General features: G+C 25.1%; 1 protein-coding gene across 1 annotated transcript in view; it reads right to left on the bottom strand.

Annotated features, from left to right (window-relative positions):
* Positions 1-16,677, bottom strand: part of LOC100199926 (alpha-aminoadipic semialdehyde synthase, mitochondrial) — a 68,823-nt gene that overhangs the window by 21,402 nt on the left and 30,744 nt on the right. Inside the window, exons 2-15 of the mRNA XM_065817294.1 lie at positions 15,189-15,310; positions 14,450-14,554; positions 14,288-14,372; positions 13,494-13,561; positions 13,188-13,334; positions 12,662-12,740; positions 9,959-10,086; positions 7,437-7,619; positions 4,761-4,846; positions 4,179-4,290; positions 4,021-4,083; positions 2,410-2,474; positions 2,188-2,330; positions 965-1,094 (exon numbers count right to left, since the gene is read on the bottom strand). Of these exons, the coding sequence (XP_065673366.1) occupies positions 965-1,094; positions 2,188-2,330; positions 2,410-2,474; positions 4,021-4,083; positions 4,179-4,290; positions 4,761-4,846; positions 7,437-7,619; positions 9,959-10,086; positions 12,662-12,740; positions 13,188-13,334; positions 13,494-13,561; positions 14,288-14,372; positions 14,450-14,554; positions 15,189-15,310 (1,516 nt within the window). The remainder of the gene's footprint in view (positions 1-964; positions 1,095-2,187; positions 2,331-2,409; positions 2,475-4,020; positions 4,084-4,178; positions 4,291-4,760; positions 4,847-7,436; positions 7,620-9,958; positions 10,087-12,661; positions 12,741-13,187; positions 13,335-13,493; positions 13,562-14,287; positions 14,373-14,449; positions 14,555-15,188; positions 15,311-16,677) is intronic.

The following is a 16,677-nucleotide window of genomic DNA, read 5'->3' as shown; positions in this document are numbered from 1 at the left end:
ATATATATATATATATATATATATATATATATATATATATATATATATATATATATATATTTTTAAGCAGTTCACTCATAATTTGAAACCACTTGAACATTAGGGTGGAGCGATTTTGAAAATTTTTGAAATTTGATTTGCCTGAGCAGCAAATCAATATCTGTTGGTGAAAAAAGAACCATACTTTTTTTTTTAGTTTAGATGAGTTCTTGAGGTTCCTCTTTGGATTCTAAATTTATGATGGGTCCTAATATCGTTTAAATTTTTTTTTTCTAAACTATATCAACTTGATACTTAAAAGAAGCAAAATAATATGCTGATTTTGAAAATAATATTTGTTTTTATTAAAAAATTAAAATTAAAAAAGTAGAGTTGTTTTTTTCATTAAAAACCCCCGTCCTCAACAAAACGGGGGTTTTAAGGTATATTTTTGCAAGTATTTTTTTCACTAAAATTTTTTTTTAATAAAATTATTATTTATGAAACAAGCATTTTTTTCTGCTTTTTTTGAGTCCAAGGTTGATATGGTTTAGAAAAAAAAAAATTCAAAAATATTAGGACCTGTCAAGAATTTAAATTCCAAAGAGGACCCTCAAGATCTCATCAAAATCAAAAAATATTTTTTTACTTTTATCTTATAATTAATAGACATTGATTCGTGTCTCAGTAATATTGGTTTTTAAACTCTTTTTTTTTTGCTATGAAAATCGCTCCACCCTATTGTACATAAATAAAAAAATAAAAACTTTAGACCTTGTTACAAAGCCTCGGGCGAAGAGTAGTTTACGCTACGCCCGACGTTGAAAACAAAACGTTGTGGAGAGAAACAAATATAGCGCAATGTTGCAGGGATGTTGTGAGTGTAGATTTCCAGGGTCGTGGTGAGTTTTGTTTACAAAGCAACTCTACAAGACCACTAATTATAATAAAGATATAAAAACAGTTAAAAAACATAATAACATACCTAACTACAAGATCACTCTGATTTATAAGACCTCGAAGACGTTCCTTTGATTTAGTAACATCCATGACAACAGGAACTGTATTTTTATATTTCTGTGCCAGATATTCTGCTTCATCATTCACTGAAGAAACTAAAATTATAAATTTTTTGTAATGAAATTTTGTTTAAAAGTGAAATAATATCAATTATACATTACAAGCCTTGTCAGGAAAGGTGTGCAGTTGCACAACTTATATGACCAAGCATAAAGTTTTTTTTTACAACTTGAACATGGTTTTTTGCATATCTTTTAATAATTTGCATGTTTAAAAAATGCGCTGAAAAAACAAAACTAAAAATACAAGTAAAAAAATCATAAACTGAAAAGAGAGACAAACATAACAAATGATAAAATAAATAAAGGATAAACTTAGAGAAAATTACACATAGAAATAACATAATTTTAAATTTAGGGATGTCTCTATTAAGAGTCCAAACTTATAATTAATTTAATTTAAAAGCATCTCAACTATTCACTTTTTAATTAAATTTTATGTTAGAGTAGCACTTAAATTGATTAATTGTTATATTTATGAGGCACGACTGTTAGTTCAGTGGTAGATGAGGTTTTTTTTAGTTTTTTATTTCTCCTCTTAGTTTTTTATTTTCTTATTTTGCGTTAATTCACCTCCCCAAGGCTAAGAAGGCCACCACAGATGAGGAGGCTACTTAATTTTGGTTATCTCTCAACTCTATAACACGAACCTTGATAAACAAGGCAGCTGCGAGGAGAAACAAGTTGAGCGCAGTACTACCAGGGACGTGGTGGGGATCGAACTCAGAATCTCTCGCTTATGAAGTGAGTGCTCTACACCACTACCGCACTAGTTATTGGTTTTTTTATTTTAATTTTAGTTTAAGTTTTAATTTGTTTATTCAGCACAAAACTTCAAATGCTTGGTCATAAAAGGCATAATATGCTTTTTCTGAGAGGGGTTGCATTATATATTATTGCTAATACATATTACAAATAATTAAACAATAAAAAAAAAAATAGAAAAAGGTAGTGAAATTAATGTGCAAGAAAAACAGAAGTAACAAAAGAACAAAAAAAAATAAAACAAAAGAATTAACAAGAATCAATGATAAGGAACCATAAATACAAGAAATGAATAAAAAAAGAAGGAAAAAAAAAGGTAATAAAAGTAAATTTGAATTGAAGAATATTAAAAAAAAAGACTAACCAGCAGTAAGATGCACAGATCCATCACGACTAAGATATTCAACTAATGGACCTGCTACATGCCCAGCCCCAAGTACTAATACTTTTTTTTTAATTAAGTCAGTTGATGTTCCAAGAAGACTTGCTGCTTTAGCAGCTTCTTTCCTTTAAAAAAATTTACTTTCATCAATATTTAAAAATAATGACATTTCAAAATTTATAACAAGAATAAAGGATAACCTACTTGGCTCGTAAGTCAGCAATATATTTATACTTTTCTGTTAAAGTTCCATTTGAGCAAATAACAGCCTAAATCAAATCCAAAACATTATATTAAAAATGTTAAGAATGTTAAGTATTAAGAGCATATTATTACCTAAACATTAGAGACAATAGAAACTGTTAATTTAAGCATAAAAAATCTAAACTAACAGCTTTTTTTAAATGATACTTTATTTTTACGACCTCTTGAGAGTATTTAAAAAAAAAAGTTAGAGGAGTGTTTTAAAAAAGATTTTGGACTTAAATAGGACCAAAACTTGTCAAAAAACTTAAATAGGACTAAAACTTGTCAAAAAACTTAAATTTTTAAAATAAAGGATAAAGGATATCAAATGATAAAATTTACAAAAAAAAAAAAAAAAAAATGTTTAAATAAATTTGTATGAGATATCTACTTTAAAATGTTTAAAAAATAATAATTCTATTTATACAGATATTTTCAGTTGTGTCAATTTACTTGCGAACACAACAGAAAAATTAAGGAATTTTTGGTGCCAAAAAAAAGGGTTGGAATTTTTACTTGGCACCGTCGCGTAAACATTACACTTTTACACTTACATATTTTAGTGCAACAAATATTATTATTATGGCTATATTATTACAAGATTCTATAATTAACTAATTAATCATAATTAATTGCTTAATCTTTTAAACAGTGGCAATTAACTCTAAATTAACTTTTTCTCTTTTCTGTTGCTTTTTTAGCTTATATTTTGTCAATTAGCCAAAAGTAATAATCACCTTCTTTCCTTAGACTACATACAAACTATAATCAAATCTTACACTAAATCTAGATTTAATACTAGATTTAATCAGATTTTTTATATGTATTTTTATGTGTATTTTATTTTATAATTTTTATTTATATTTAATAATATAAATATTATTATTATATTTTCCTATATTTATTTTATAATTTTTAACATTTTATAATTTTAAATTTTAAAAATCTTAAAAAAACTTTTCTTTTGCTTAAATTGCTATGGTTACAAAACAAGTAAAAGCATGTCTTATAATTCTCATTAACATAACAAAGTTAACAAGTTTCTTATTATCAAGAAACTTGTTAAGGACTCTCAAGAAAGTCTTCGAAAAAGAAAAAAAAGTCTTCGAAAAAGAAAAAAAAGTCTTCATTTTCATTTTATACTAAAAATTGGTCTCAAAATTGTAAAATTAAAAAAAAAAACTTATAATTAATTGATATAAACTTATAATTAATTGATATAAAATAAAAAAACTTATAATTAATTGATATAAAATAAAGTTAAATAATTAAAAACTGCTTTTGTTGTCTAAACAATTTTTAATAAAAACTTTATTTTGACACAATCTTGCACATTAAATGACGCTAGAAATATTTAGGGAAAAATCAAATAATTATCAAACTATTTTGAAATGTGAAAACTTAAAGATTAGTAAAAATCAACAGAGATTCAGTAATGATCAGTAGATTGAACACATAATAAAAGTAAATAATATATATAATAAAATAATATATAAAACATTTATATGTATAAATGTAACAAAATGATATTGAGATACAAAAATAATTACTAGCAAAAAAATTAATTACCCCTTTAACAACGTTGGAGTAGCAAGTTTCACTTAGAAAAGGTTTTGTAGCATCCCCTGCTGCCTAAAAATTATTGAAACACAAAGAGTATATCTACAAGTTAAAAAATTTAAAATAAAAAACAAGCATAATTACAATAAAAACTAAATAAAAATTACCATTTCTGGAATCCATGGGACAAGTAGCTTACCAAAATAATCAGTAGCCTCTCTTGGCAGCTGTGCAGGTATATTATCAATAGAGCAATACAAAAGACCATCACCCGCAACACTTCAAAATATAAAAACGTTTATGAAAGTTTTTAATTTTTCAAAAATTTATATAAGTACAATACCTCACTCTCCCTCTCTCTCACTCACTCACTCTCTCTCTTTCTCTCTCTCTCTCTCTCTCTCTCTCTCTTTATATATATATATATATATATATATATATATATATATATATATATATATATATATATATATATATATATATATATATACACTATGTAAATTTTTTTTACAACCAATTTGAAAATAAATAATTTATAAAAATTAAGAAATTATAAACCAAAAAATTTTTTAAATGTTTTTTTAACTATAAAGTCCACTACTTATCTCATCATCATACATAATTTATTCACACATTCTCTACAACATTATTTACAAACAAAAATTATGCAGCCACTCAAAAAAATAAATTTAAACAGTCATTTATAAAAATAAAAGTAACACAAACACTCAGAATAAATACTAAATTACCCAATTTCAGAAGTATCTTTCACAGGATTAAATAAAGAGAATGGGTATTCAATAGTAGTACACTCTTTCATGAATTCTAACGAACCCTTAACAAAATTGAAGAAACTCACTTTTACTTTTAAGTATTAAGCTACAAATAAAATCACAAAGTTTAAAAAAGATGACCAAAATTTAAAAACCGGTAGCAACTTTTGAGATAAAACCAAGAAAGTTGTTTATTTGGCAGAAAAATTAAAAAAAAAATTAACTTTGAAATAGGAAAAAAAAAATTGGAACAGTTTACTACAACTTCCTGGCATTAAAGCAGTTTACTAGTTTGTAGTCTTTTAAAAAAATGTATAATATTTTTTAATAAAATGAACTACGCACTTTTTTATAAATTTATAAAAAAATATATATAAGCTTTTTATCAGTTTTTAAATATAACAATCACTATCACAATTACTATTTATTATTGTTGAACTCAATAGTAGTAGTAGAAGTAGTAGTAGTAGCAGTAGTAGTAGTAGTAGTAGTAGTAGTAGTAGTAGTAGTAGTAGTAGTAGTAGTAGTAGTAGTAATAGTAGTAGTAGTAGTCGTAGTATTAATGCTTATTTGTGCGTGTTTGATACAAAACTCTCGGCAGCCATTGCAACCGAGATAATAGGGAGAAAGATTCATTTTATAAGAAAATCTGAACATAAGTTTATGCAAATATCTAAGGTACATAAACTTCAAATTATGTAATGTTAAAACATACTTAAACATATATCATGTTTTACAGTTTGACTTTCACTTAAGGAGAGGTTTATGCAATTGCATTGTGTCTCTCCTTAATTTTGATCTATAACATTTATTTCCATTCAAAAAAATTATTATATAGTTTTATAATTTCGTCATTCAGCGTGGCTGAGTGGTTAGCGCACAGAGCTTCTGAACAAAAAAGCCATAGTTCGAGTCCTACCACTAGTTTACAACTTTTTTTTTTTTATAGATTTTTTAAAATAAAAAATACTAATGAAATTTTATAGAGATTATATACAAACATATGTAACGATATTATACACTTTAAGAAACGAAAAGATTTATGAAAATTCTAAAAACATCAAAAAACGGGGGGAAATTTGTTGGGTATGTGTCATAATCGAGATACTTATGTTATTTTAGTTTTACATTTCAAGTTTTTTTACAACTAAGTTGAGTTCGTGCAAAAAAAATGAGTATACAACATGTTTATATATAGAATAAAAAATCTATAGAACTATAAAGTTGTTTTGTTTTGCATTTTAAATAATAAAACAAAAAAAAAAAAGCAAGCTGATGATTTGAATTTGCAGAGGAAGGGAGGGGGGGGGGGTTTAAAAACAGTAAGGGGGTTTAAAAAATATGCTTTTAATAAGAACATAACTGAAAATTCTACTTTTATATTTAAAGTAAACTATAATTTTTATAAAAATATATTTATCTATTATATTTTTATCTATAAAAATCTATAATTTTTAAAAATAACTAAAACTTAAAACTACTTAATAATGATATAATAAGGAAATTTAGAGTTTAACAGCTATTTTACCACGCCCCTGTTAAACATTCTAAACCGAGTGTGCAACAACGACTTTAGATAACTATCAAAATATAGTCTATAGTTTTTTAATGGTCTAAGATCTTCTTAGTTTTGCTACTTGTATAGCGTTGCGTACAAACGTCTGTAAGTGTAAACAAATTTAGCATATGTTGAGTTTGCAGGCAGTATACAGAACAATTGTGTATAATAAATCTATAAAAATGAGAAAACTTTTGAATTTTATGTTAACAATTAGAAAACTTTTTTGCTATATTATTTGCTATATTATTTTTTTGCTATAAATATTGCTATAATTATTATAGATATATTATAATAAAAGTTTTGCTATAAATATTGCTATAAATACAGCAAGATTGAAAAATGTTCAAAATTTATTAGGGAAGGCCTTTAATCCCCCAAAACCTCACTGATGATAGCACACTAAACCACTGAACTATCAATGATATGCATTTGAGAAAAACAAACCTAAAAATAAATCTCTTATAAGCTCAAGTTATGCGGAAAAGGTGCGCATGGGAATTTTTTGCTCTTAAAGCAATTTTTCAATATGAATTATTTTATGTAAAAATATTGAAGTAAACAAATAATAGGTATAGAAATGATTGGTGTGGATAAGTATAAGTAGGTTTGGTAAGATAAATAGTATAAAAATCGTAGGTTTGGTAAGATCAGCTAGTATAAATATAAATAGGTTTGGTTTGATCAGCTAGGTTAAATTTAAATACAATAAATCAATATAATTAAAATTATGAACAATATCAAAAAAATTGCAAAAATTACTTATTGTGTTTTAAACAGATTTAAGTAACTTTTTTTTTCAAGACAGTTTCAAAAATGAATAACATCCTTGGTCCTCGGTGGTAGTAAAGTTGTGTGGAAAAAAAAAACATTCTTACAAAAGATTACAAAAAAGAACATTTGCAGTTACATAAAAATTTATATTGAAAGTAACAGAGACACATTTAAAAAAAGTCTAACACAACTTTTTTTAAATAAAAATTATTTTTATTTTATTTTTACAACTTTTGACTTTTTTTAATTTTTAATTTTAATGTTTTTTTAATCAGAATTTTATAATTTTTTTACTAAAAAAAATCATTTATGTAACTTACTCCAAGATCAGCAGAAATGTCGCATATGGCTAACAATCTATGAGGAAGTTCTGGACAACCACTGTACTTATTTGCTCTATGATTGATCTGAAGAAGTGATATACCATCAGCTTTTGTAAGCAAACGTGGATTTCGTGGTGCCCAATATACTCCATTTATTATAACCGATGCATAAGGTGCAATCTAAATATTATAAATATTTAAAAAAATTATAAATATAAATTTCTTTATTTAATTTAAAGTCATCTTGTTAACTTGATTTGAAAAAATATTTTAACAGTGTAATATTTTTCATACATAGAACTTTTTCTTGTGTTTAAAGAAGCTGCCCATTCTTGTAAGACCCAATAAGTCAAAGGAAGTGTAAAAACATAGACAAACAGTGTTCTTTTTCAATACATCTACACTTGCCTCTACCCATCATTATTCATTAAAGACTTATCTTGCATTCATACATATTAATATACTATACTTTGGAATAAAGTCAATGACACAGGGGACTTAGGTCTATATGAAACAGGGGACATAGGTCTACATAAAGCAAGGGACTTAGGTCTACTTGAATTAGGGGACTTAAGTCTACATGAAACAGTGAACTTTGGTCTACATGAAACAGGAAATGTTGCATAAGAATAACATATTTAATATGATGAATGAGTGAAATACAAATGAATGCAAGTCTTTACATTGTCTACATATGAAAAAGAATATTGTAACAATTATCATAATTAATATAATTTAGTTTTTTTGATAAAATTTATAAAATATTTATAATAAAAAATTTATTAATATTATAAATAAAATTTCTATTGAAATAGATATAACATAAATTATTTCTAAGATAAAAAACAACTTTCTTTTATATGCAATGAAATATATATAGATTATTTTTATTAAAATAAAAAATAAATTTCTACTTAAATGTAATGAAATATAAATTTTTAATACTTTCCTGAATTATTATATTATTTCTTATATATGAAATATACAAATTATATACAAATTATATACAAATTTCTATTATTTATCTAAAATAAAAAATACATTTCTTCTTATGCAACATCATTTTTAGGTCAATGTTTTTCCACTTGCACAAATAAAACATTTCTAATAATGCCACAATGCTAACAATTTTCTTTTTTTTAAATTAGGCTTTTATGTAATCTGTAATCACTTATAAGTTTTCCTACCTTTACCATATTTTCTTATAACTACTAACTCTATAAATATTAACTCAATACCCAATCATCTGCATCTTTATGCTCATCAATCCCAAACAACTTTATCACCAGGAAATAGTAGACTAGTGGTGCTAATGTTGAAAGTGGAAATAAAAGAAAAGAAAAAAGCCTAAACTGTAACCTCCAAGGCTCCCTTCTGGAGTCTTGGAGGTAAATTGACAAAAAAAAGTCACACCACATATCTACCTTATCATCATCTTCGATGTTCTTTCAAGGCGCTGGGCATCATAAACCTTAATTACTTATGTTTTACTGCCATTACCTTAGTTTCGCTTTATTGCTTCTTCTGATCTATTAGCTAATTTAAATGTTTCTCCAAGATTATAAAAATTATAAACAATCATCTATTTTTTCACTGGAATTTATGTTAATCTCTCTGCATTCAATGAATTTTCTAAACTCAAAACAATATTAACTTGTAAACTTCTCTTGTGAATCCGTGGCTTAAAATCCATGGCTTAAAAACACCTTGCAAACACACTGCTTACAAACATCTTGTAAGCAACTACATTTCTTGTAAACCAATTGTTAAAGAACACCTTATGAACCACTACATCTCTTGTGATTTACTTGCGAACTATACAAACAATACTTTTTAATCATGTCATGTTGCTTATATTGCTTGGTTATTTCTTGTTTGTTATTTGTAATTTATTATTTTGTATTTTGTTATTTATTATTTAGTTAATGTTTATTATTTCTCATTTTACACTCGGTAGATTTATGGAAAAAAGAATTATGTAAATAAGGATCAAGCAAGAGAATCACAAAAAAAAGTAATATTAGACAGATTTAATAACAACCTGATTTAATAACAATATTATAAATAACCATGGTCACTTTTTCTAAGCATAATAAAATATCAAATAATCATTTGTATCATCTCTTTGATGTATTAAAATTGTTCATTATCCACTAGTTAAGTCACATCTTTTTAAATAGTTTGACTCAAAAAAATCAAAACACAGTTAAAAACACTTTCCGCATTCCATAACCAATTTTTACAAGCAATATAATAAACTTAATTCGAATACTTGCCATATTTCTTAATTCAAAGTGACTACATCTGTCTTTCAGACAGAGTGTTTACTTGCCATACTTCTTTGATAAATAACAGCTTAAAACAATTTTAGCATTCCAAAACTAATTTTCCATGAACAATAAACTTAATACATGCCATATTTCTTTATTCATAATGACTCACAGCATACTAAATGCTAACTTGCTACCTTGTTAATAAAAAAAATAAAATATAAATCTTAGAATCACGTACATGTATACCTTTTCTGCAAATATTGATCTGTACCGCTCTGGGTGGGCATGGAATTCGTCTGCATTGTATTCTCCACCATCTTTTGGTACTAAATAATGTCGGCGACTCACTTTGGTTGCAATTATTGTTTTGTGATCTTAAAAAAATATAAGATCAAAATTATACTTAAATCTAAAAAGTATATATCAAATACTTATTAGTAATATGGTAATAAAATATTTAATTTAATATATTATATTAATAAAGATAATAATAAAATAAATAATAATAAAAATAATAATAAATAGAGAATATTAAAGTATTAAACAGAAAGTAAACTTTGGCCAGGTAATGAAGATTTTAAAAAGAATAATTTTCAACAAAATTATTTTATTATTTGAAGAACACATTTTGTGCAAGTCATTGAGTTCTTTTAAATATTATATCTGAATATTGTAGGGTGTGTAGGGTGTGGCAAATTAATTTATTTAGAGTATTTTAGTTATCTTTTAGTATAAATACTATGTATGATAGATAATATTACAAGGATTTATGGTAATTTTAACTTTTGTTATAAAACATTTAAAACAGTTATTAGCATAAATTAAAAAAATGATAAATACATACAAAATTACTCAGAACAAAATTCTTTGTTTATAAAATAAGTACTCAGAACAAAGTTCTTTGTATCAGTCATGAAAAAGAGGTTGAAAGAAATAAAAAAATAAAAATAAAAATAGAAAGAAAAAAAAGTTAGTATAATATTTACACAAAATTTTGTTCAGAGAACAAAATTATGAATTATGGAGAAAAAATTTTTTTTACTTAACCACTTATAAAAGAGTTTTGCTTTGTTTAATTATACTTAAATATTATTTATTTACTTACATAATACTTAAATAGTAATTATTTACTCATATAAATACAATAGATCCCATCTAAAGACTTCTGCATCTGCGCAGAAAGATCAGGAAAAGATCAGGATCAGGAAAAAAAAAGAAAGATCAGGATCAGGAAAAGAAAGAAAGATCAGGATCAGGAAAAGAAAAAAAGATCAGGTTCAGGAAAAGAAAGAAAGATCAGGATCAGGAAAAGAAAAAAAATCAGGATCAGGAAAAGAAAGGATCAGGATCAGAAAAAGAAAGAAAGATCAGAATCAGGAAAAGAAAGAAAAATCAGGATCAGGATAAGAAAGATCAGGAGCAGGAAAAGAAAGATCAGAGTTATAACATTTAAAGACAAACTAAACAGTAAAAACATAAACTAGTTGTTGTGTTAGTTAAATTATTTTTATATATTGTTATAAAAATCAATTACTAGTTATTGTAGCTACATGCATGTTATGCGCATAATATATGTGCGCATTAAATTATCCTACCCTGTGGTTCTATGGTTTCCTGTGGTTAATAGAAAAGTTACTTTTTAGTAGTAATGTAACAGTTTTTCATTACAGAAAAAATATTAATAAAAGAATTGAAATGCACAGAAATTGTTCATAAATAAGAAAATATATTTATGCTAAATGTAGTTGTTTATTTTTTTAAATTTATTCCCTTTCATTTTGTTGTTACAACTTTAAGTTTCAGTTAGTTACATATTTATTATAAATAATTTCATACTATTTTACAGTTGGAAAAAAAATCCAATATCGAATTTGGCATTAATAACAATTTTAATAAAAACCTTTACATTAAATTGGCCTACCAATTAATAACTAAGACTTTAATTATGTTTAATAAAACTTTGTTTTTGAAAATACTAAAACCGGTTAATCATCAACACTTTAGTAACAGGATGAAATAAATTCATCGATTTGAAACCCTTACCAGCAAAATAAACATGACAGCTCAAAACAGTTTTAAAACCTAGTAAAGGTAGGGGAGTCAAACTTTGATAAAAGTGAACAACAAATTTTCCACAATCAAATTTTCTCAACATGTTGATTGGCTTCAGCAAATAAAGTAAACACTAAAAGTAATTGGGGATGCTTTAAAAACATTTTATAAACAAAAGTAATTTCATTTGTAAAAAAAAAATTTTTTAAACAAAAACAATTCTTTCCTGAAACAAAAAACAAGGCTTTTTGGTTTCACACATTTTAAATGATGAAAAGACATATTTTAATATTTTTACATTACCAATCACTTTGTAAATAACAAGAAAAAAATTATTAAAATAAATAAAACTATTTTACATTTTTTTTGTTGTTGTTAAAAATAAATTTTTAACAAAAAAATAAATATATTTTTTGATCAAAAAATAAATTTCTTCACAACTGCGCAAAAATTTTGGCTAAACAGAAATGGCTTAATGTAAAATTGTCATTTCATAGGCAAAATGCATACAGCACAACACTTCTTCCTAAGGCCTGTAAATGCATACAGCACAACCCTTCGTACTAAGGCCTGTAAGAAACCTAATATGAACTTGATAATATTTATAAATAACCATAGTTACATTTCCTAATCATGATAAAATATTAAGCAATCATTTGTATCATTTCTTTAGTGTACTAAAATTGACTAACATCTAATAAAACTTATTTTTTACTTGATGTTAGTCAATAAATAACAAAAAAGATGTTTCTAAAAACAATGCATCAAACTGTATATTAACTGAGTTAAAGCAAAAATAATTCAAAATGAAATTAAAAAGTTAAAAAAACTATTATCATCATTATTATTAATAATGCAGTAAACAAAATAGTGCATGCTTATAAAAGCATGACATACCATAAGCTTGTATTGCTTCCTTTAATTCATGTGGATGAACATAGACATGAGGAAGCTCATTAAATACCTCTTGAGCACCCTAGAAAAAAACTCTGCAATATTACACAATGCATTTTATATTAATCAATATTATAAACAAAACTGTAGCATTGTTAATACAATGTATGCTATATTAATCAATATTATAAACAAAACTGTAGCATTGCTAACACAATGCATGCTATATTAATCAATATTATAAACAAAACTGTAGCATTGTTAACACAATGCATGCTATATTAATCAATAAACAAAACTGTAGAAAAAATAGTCCTCACTATTGAAGTTTTTAACAAATTCATTTTTTATCTTAGTTCTATCAAAGCATTTATATAAAATAATTATATTTATAAAATCTACAACTAAAAAAGCCTAATTTCGTACTTTATAATTTTAGTTTTTAAATATACTTTTAAATGCCACATAAAATAATCCAAATATATGTTAACACTATTTACATCTGAATTATATTATGGCCAACCTATACCTGTGACACATTTCCTGAACCAGTGAAGACAAAAGTTAAAGGTCCAAAATGTTTAGGTAGCTCCCCAGCTCGAATGTTTTCACCAAGTTCATATATGGATAATCGAGCTTGACGACTATTCTTATAATTGTGTGTGGACCCAACATACTGAAAAAAATTTATAAAGCAAATATATTTCTCATTACAATATATAAGATTTATTCCTCATTTTTCAGATATAATCTCAATTTTTGAAGACATTCTCATTTTAAATAATTATAAAAAAAATATATAACTAAAAATATAAAATCATAAGTAATTGATTACCATAAAAGGTGTATGATGACCAAGAGAAAGCAACCGAAGGCCTAACCCATGTAAAATATTAATCATTCCTACAAAATAATAAGTTTAAAAATATATTAAAAAAAAAAACTTTCAAAAATTTCAAAAAAAATTCCAAAAAAAAACTTCAGAATTGTTCATTAGAATTTCTTTTATAAAAACAGATCTCTATTCTCTTCTTTAGATTTATACTTTTAAGTTGTTTGTTAAAATTGATTACTATATTTACCATAATTTACCTAAGCAACTATTATAATTTTTAGATTTAAATTTATTAACAAGACTTTTTTTTATTTTAAAAGTACTTTAATCCTTGAAAATGGCTTCCACTTTACTCAAGACCATCTAATTCTCTCCTTACATCACCTTAATTTTGTAAGCAGATGTCTGGCTGTCAGCATGGATTTTCTTACAGCTGCATAAACACCAATACCTTATTTAAAAAAAAGCCATTTTTTATGGTTTTCATTGAACATTTTGGTAAGTTTTTCAATAAACTAAATTTGGATTGGCTCTTTCTTGACAAAGTATAAAACTGCTAATGATATCTAAACATAATGAGCCAAACATGAAACTGAAAAAATGCGCAGCATATAAATTTAAAATACTGGTGCCAAGACTTGGAATTTTGTGATTCAGGATTTTAATTGATTACCAGAGCTTTTTCATATTATAAATAATTTAATAATGTTAATTATATTAATTTAATTATGTTGTTGTAATTTAATTATAAATACTCCTTTTTTTGTTAAATTAATTATAAAACAGCAACTTACCGCCAACTCCCGCAAATTTTCCAAATGCAGCAACTCTTTTACCATGGCTGTCCACCATTTTTTCATAATCAATCATTCGAATATTCTAAATATGAAAAAAATTATTTTTATAAATTGTTTGAATAAAAAAGAAACTGAAATTCCTCAAATATTTAAGATTACCTTTTCTAGCATAGCATCTAACAGAGGCATGTTACCTTCCTGAGCTTTAATTGTATGAGAGAAGAAAGAATAACTTTTAGATGGAATCAATATATCTATTGGAACCTAAAAAAAAATCCACATTTATTATTAAAATTATCAAACTAAAAAAAAGAAATATAATGTTCAAAAATCTGCGAATCCCCTCTCCCAATCACTTTCTTATTCTTAATGTTTTTTTGCTTTTTGTTAACTCTCAACATAAATAGTGATTGTTTGAAGCATTGCTGTGAAATAAAAAAAATTTAAATAAAAAAGGTTAAAACTTATTGTAATAAATAATTGTTTAAAAAAACTTATTTAAAAATTATTATAAAAACTTTGATATATTTATTATTTTGTATATATTATAGATATTAGTATATTTTCATCTTAAATATTAGTATATTTTCCATGCTAACTGCTATGCAAAGCTTTTTTTTGAAAAAGCACAAAATTAAAAGCAACTGTTTAAAAAAGTCTTTAGAAACTTTTTAATTAATGTGACAACAAAAATTAAGATAGTAACACTATCTTTTTGAAATTTAAAATTTGTAATTTATACAGTTTAATAGTAATAAATAATAAGGATTGAAGATAAAAAAGGATAGTCTTGCATATCAGAAAAACTTTTTTTTTGTCTTAGTAAAACTTTTTTTTTTTCTAAGTTTTTCACTAGAACAGCAATCAACTCTTAAGTTCAATCAACTGTGTAACTCACTTGTTTAACAGCCATGATTAGAGATGCTGGAGACAAATCTTCTTGTATGGTTGCACCTGCACTTTCGTATTCTAGCATAGTATAAGCACGCCGTGTTGAAGGCTGTACCAAAACTTTTATACCTAAATTTAAAAAACTTAAAATCTTAAAAATTATCAACTAAAACACAAAAATAATAAACTTTATTGTTAAAAATCAAAATTATTATTGTGAATACAAAATTTATATTGTGAAAATTTAAATTTTTAGTTTCTTGAATAACCGTGAATAATTAATAATTATTATCAATAGAAATAATCAGGGATGCGGAGTCCCAAAAAGGACTCCAGATTTGAAAGTCACAAAAAGATTACTTTATCCTAGTTTTTCGCATCCAGGAGCTCTAAAAATATAAATAAATTTATGGACTACTAATAGGAAAAAAATTAGGACTTTTAGGTTAGAAGAACAATCGTTTTTTGAACACAGAGTCCTTAGGTATAATGGCAGCAAGGACTCCAGGACTTAAAAACAATAAGTTTTAAGTCATTAAATCTCATGAACTTTTTTCTTATAGCAGATCATAAGTCAACAATCATGTTTAGAGCTTCTGGACACTATAGACTTGGAAAAAGTAGAGATATATAGCCGGAGTCCTTTTGGGACTCCACATCCCTGGAAATAAAATTAATAGAATGGCAAATATCTAATGATAAATGACAAGAAACAAATTAAGTGATCGTAAATTGAAATTTCCGGAAATATTTCTGGTCTTTAAATTTTTAGTTTCTTGAAAAACCGTGAACTCAGTTTTTATGGATTTTAAAAATTAAATATAACTAATTTCACTGTAACTCTTGTAACGTATGTTTAATATATTTCTGGTATGAATTTATGTTTAATATATTTCTATTAATCAAGCTAGATTAACTGCTGTACCTACCTAGATGATATATTTGTATTAACCTTGCTAGGTAAATACAAATACAGGAGAAAAAAAATTTAAAATACAGAATTCAAATACTTAATGTTGTATGACAAAAATTTAAGGAAATATAAATATATTAAATAAAGTACATCAAAGGTGCATCAAACTACTACTCACACTGCCAACTTCTAAAGTGTTTACAATTATTCATAAAACATTGACAAACTTGATTATAATTTTCATTGGCTAATTTTAAAATTAAGGCACATTTTTAGAGAACTAGAAACATAAAACTTTACAAATAAGGGAGGTTAGATTGTGATTGCTGATTTTATATTTTTTCTATAACAAAATATAGGAATGCTTTAAAGAGAATATTTTATTCCATAATTAAACTTTTTTTCCATAAACAGTAAATGGAAAAAATGTTTTATCATAAATATATAAAAAACATTTCCTTTAAAATATACTTTTAATCAGTGCCATGGCTAGAGGGTAGGAGTCCCTCTCTCCCCCCAAAAAAACCCTGTCATTAGGGCCCCAAAATTTAAAAAAAATTGCACCAATGAAACCAAAATAAAA

Source organism: Hydra vulgaris, chromosome 14 (genome assembly GCF_038396675.1).
Source record: "Hydra vulgaris chromosome 14, alternate assembly HydraT2T_AEP".
Classification (NCBI taxonomy): Eukaryota; Metazoa; Cnidaria; class Hydrozoa; order Anthoathecata; family Hydridae; genus Hydra; species Hydra vulgaris.
This window is presented reverse-complemented; position numbering and strand designations above follow the sequence as displayed.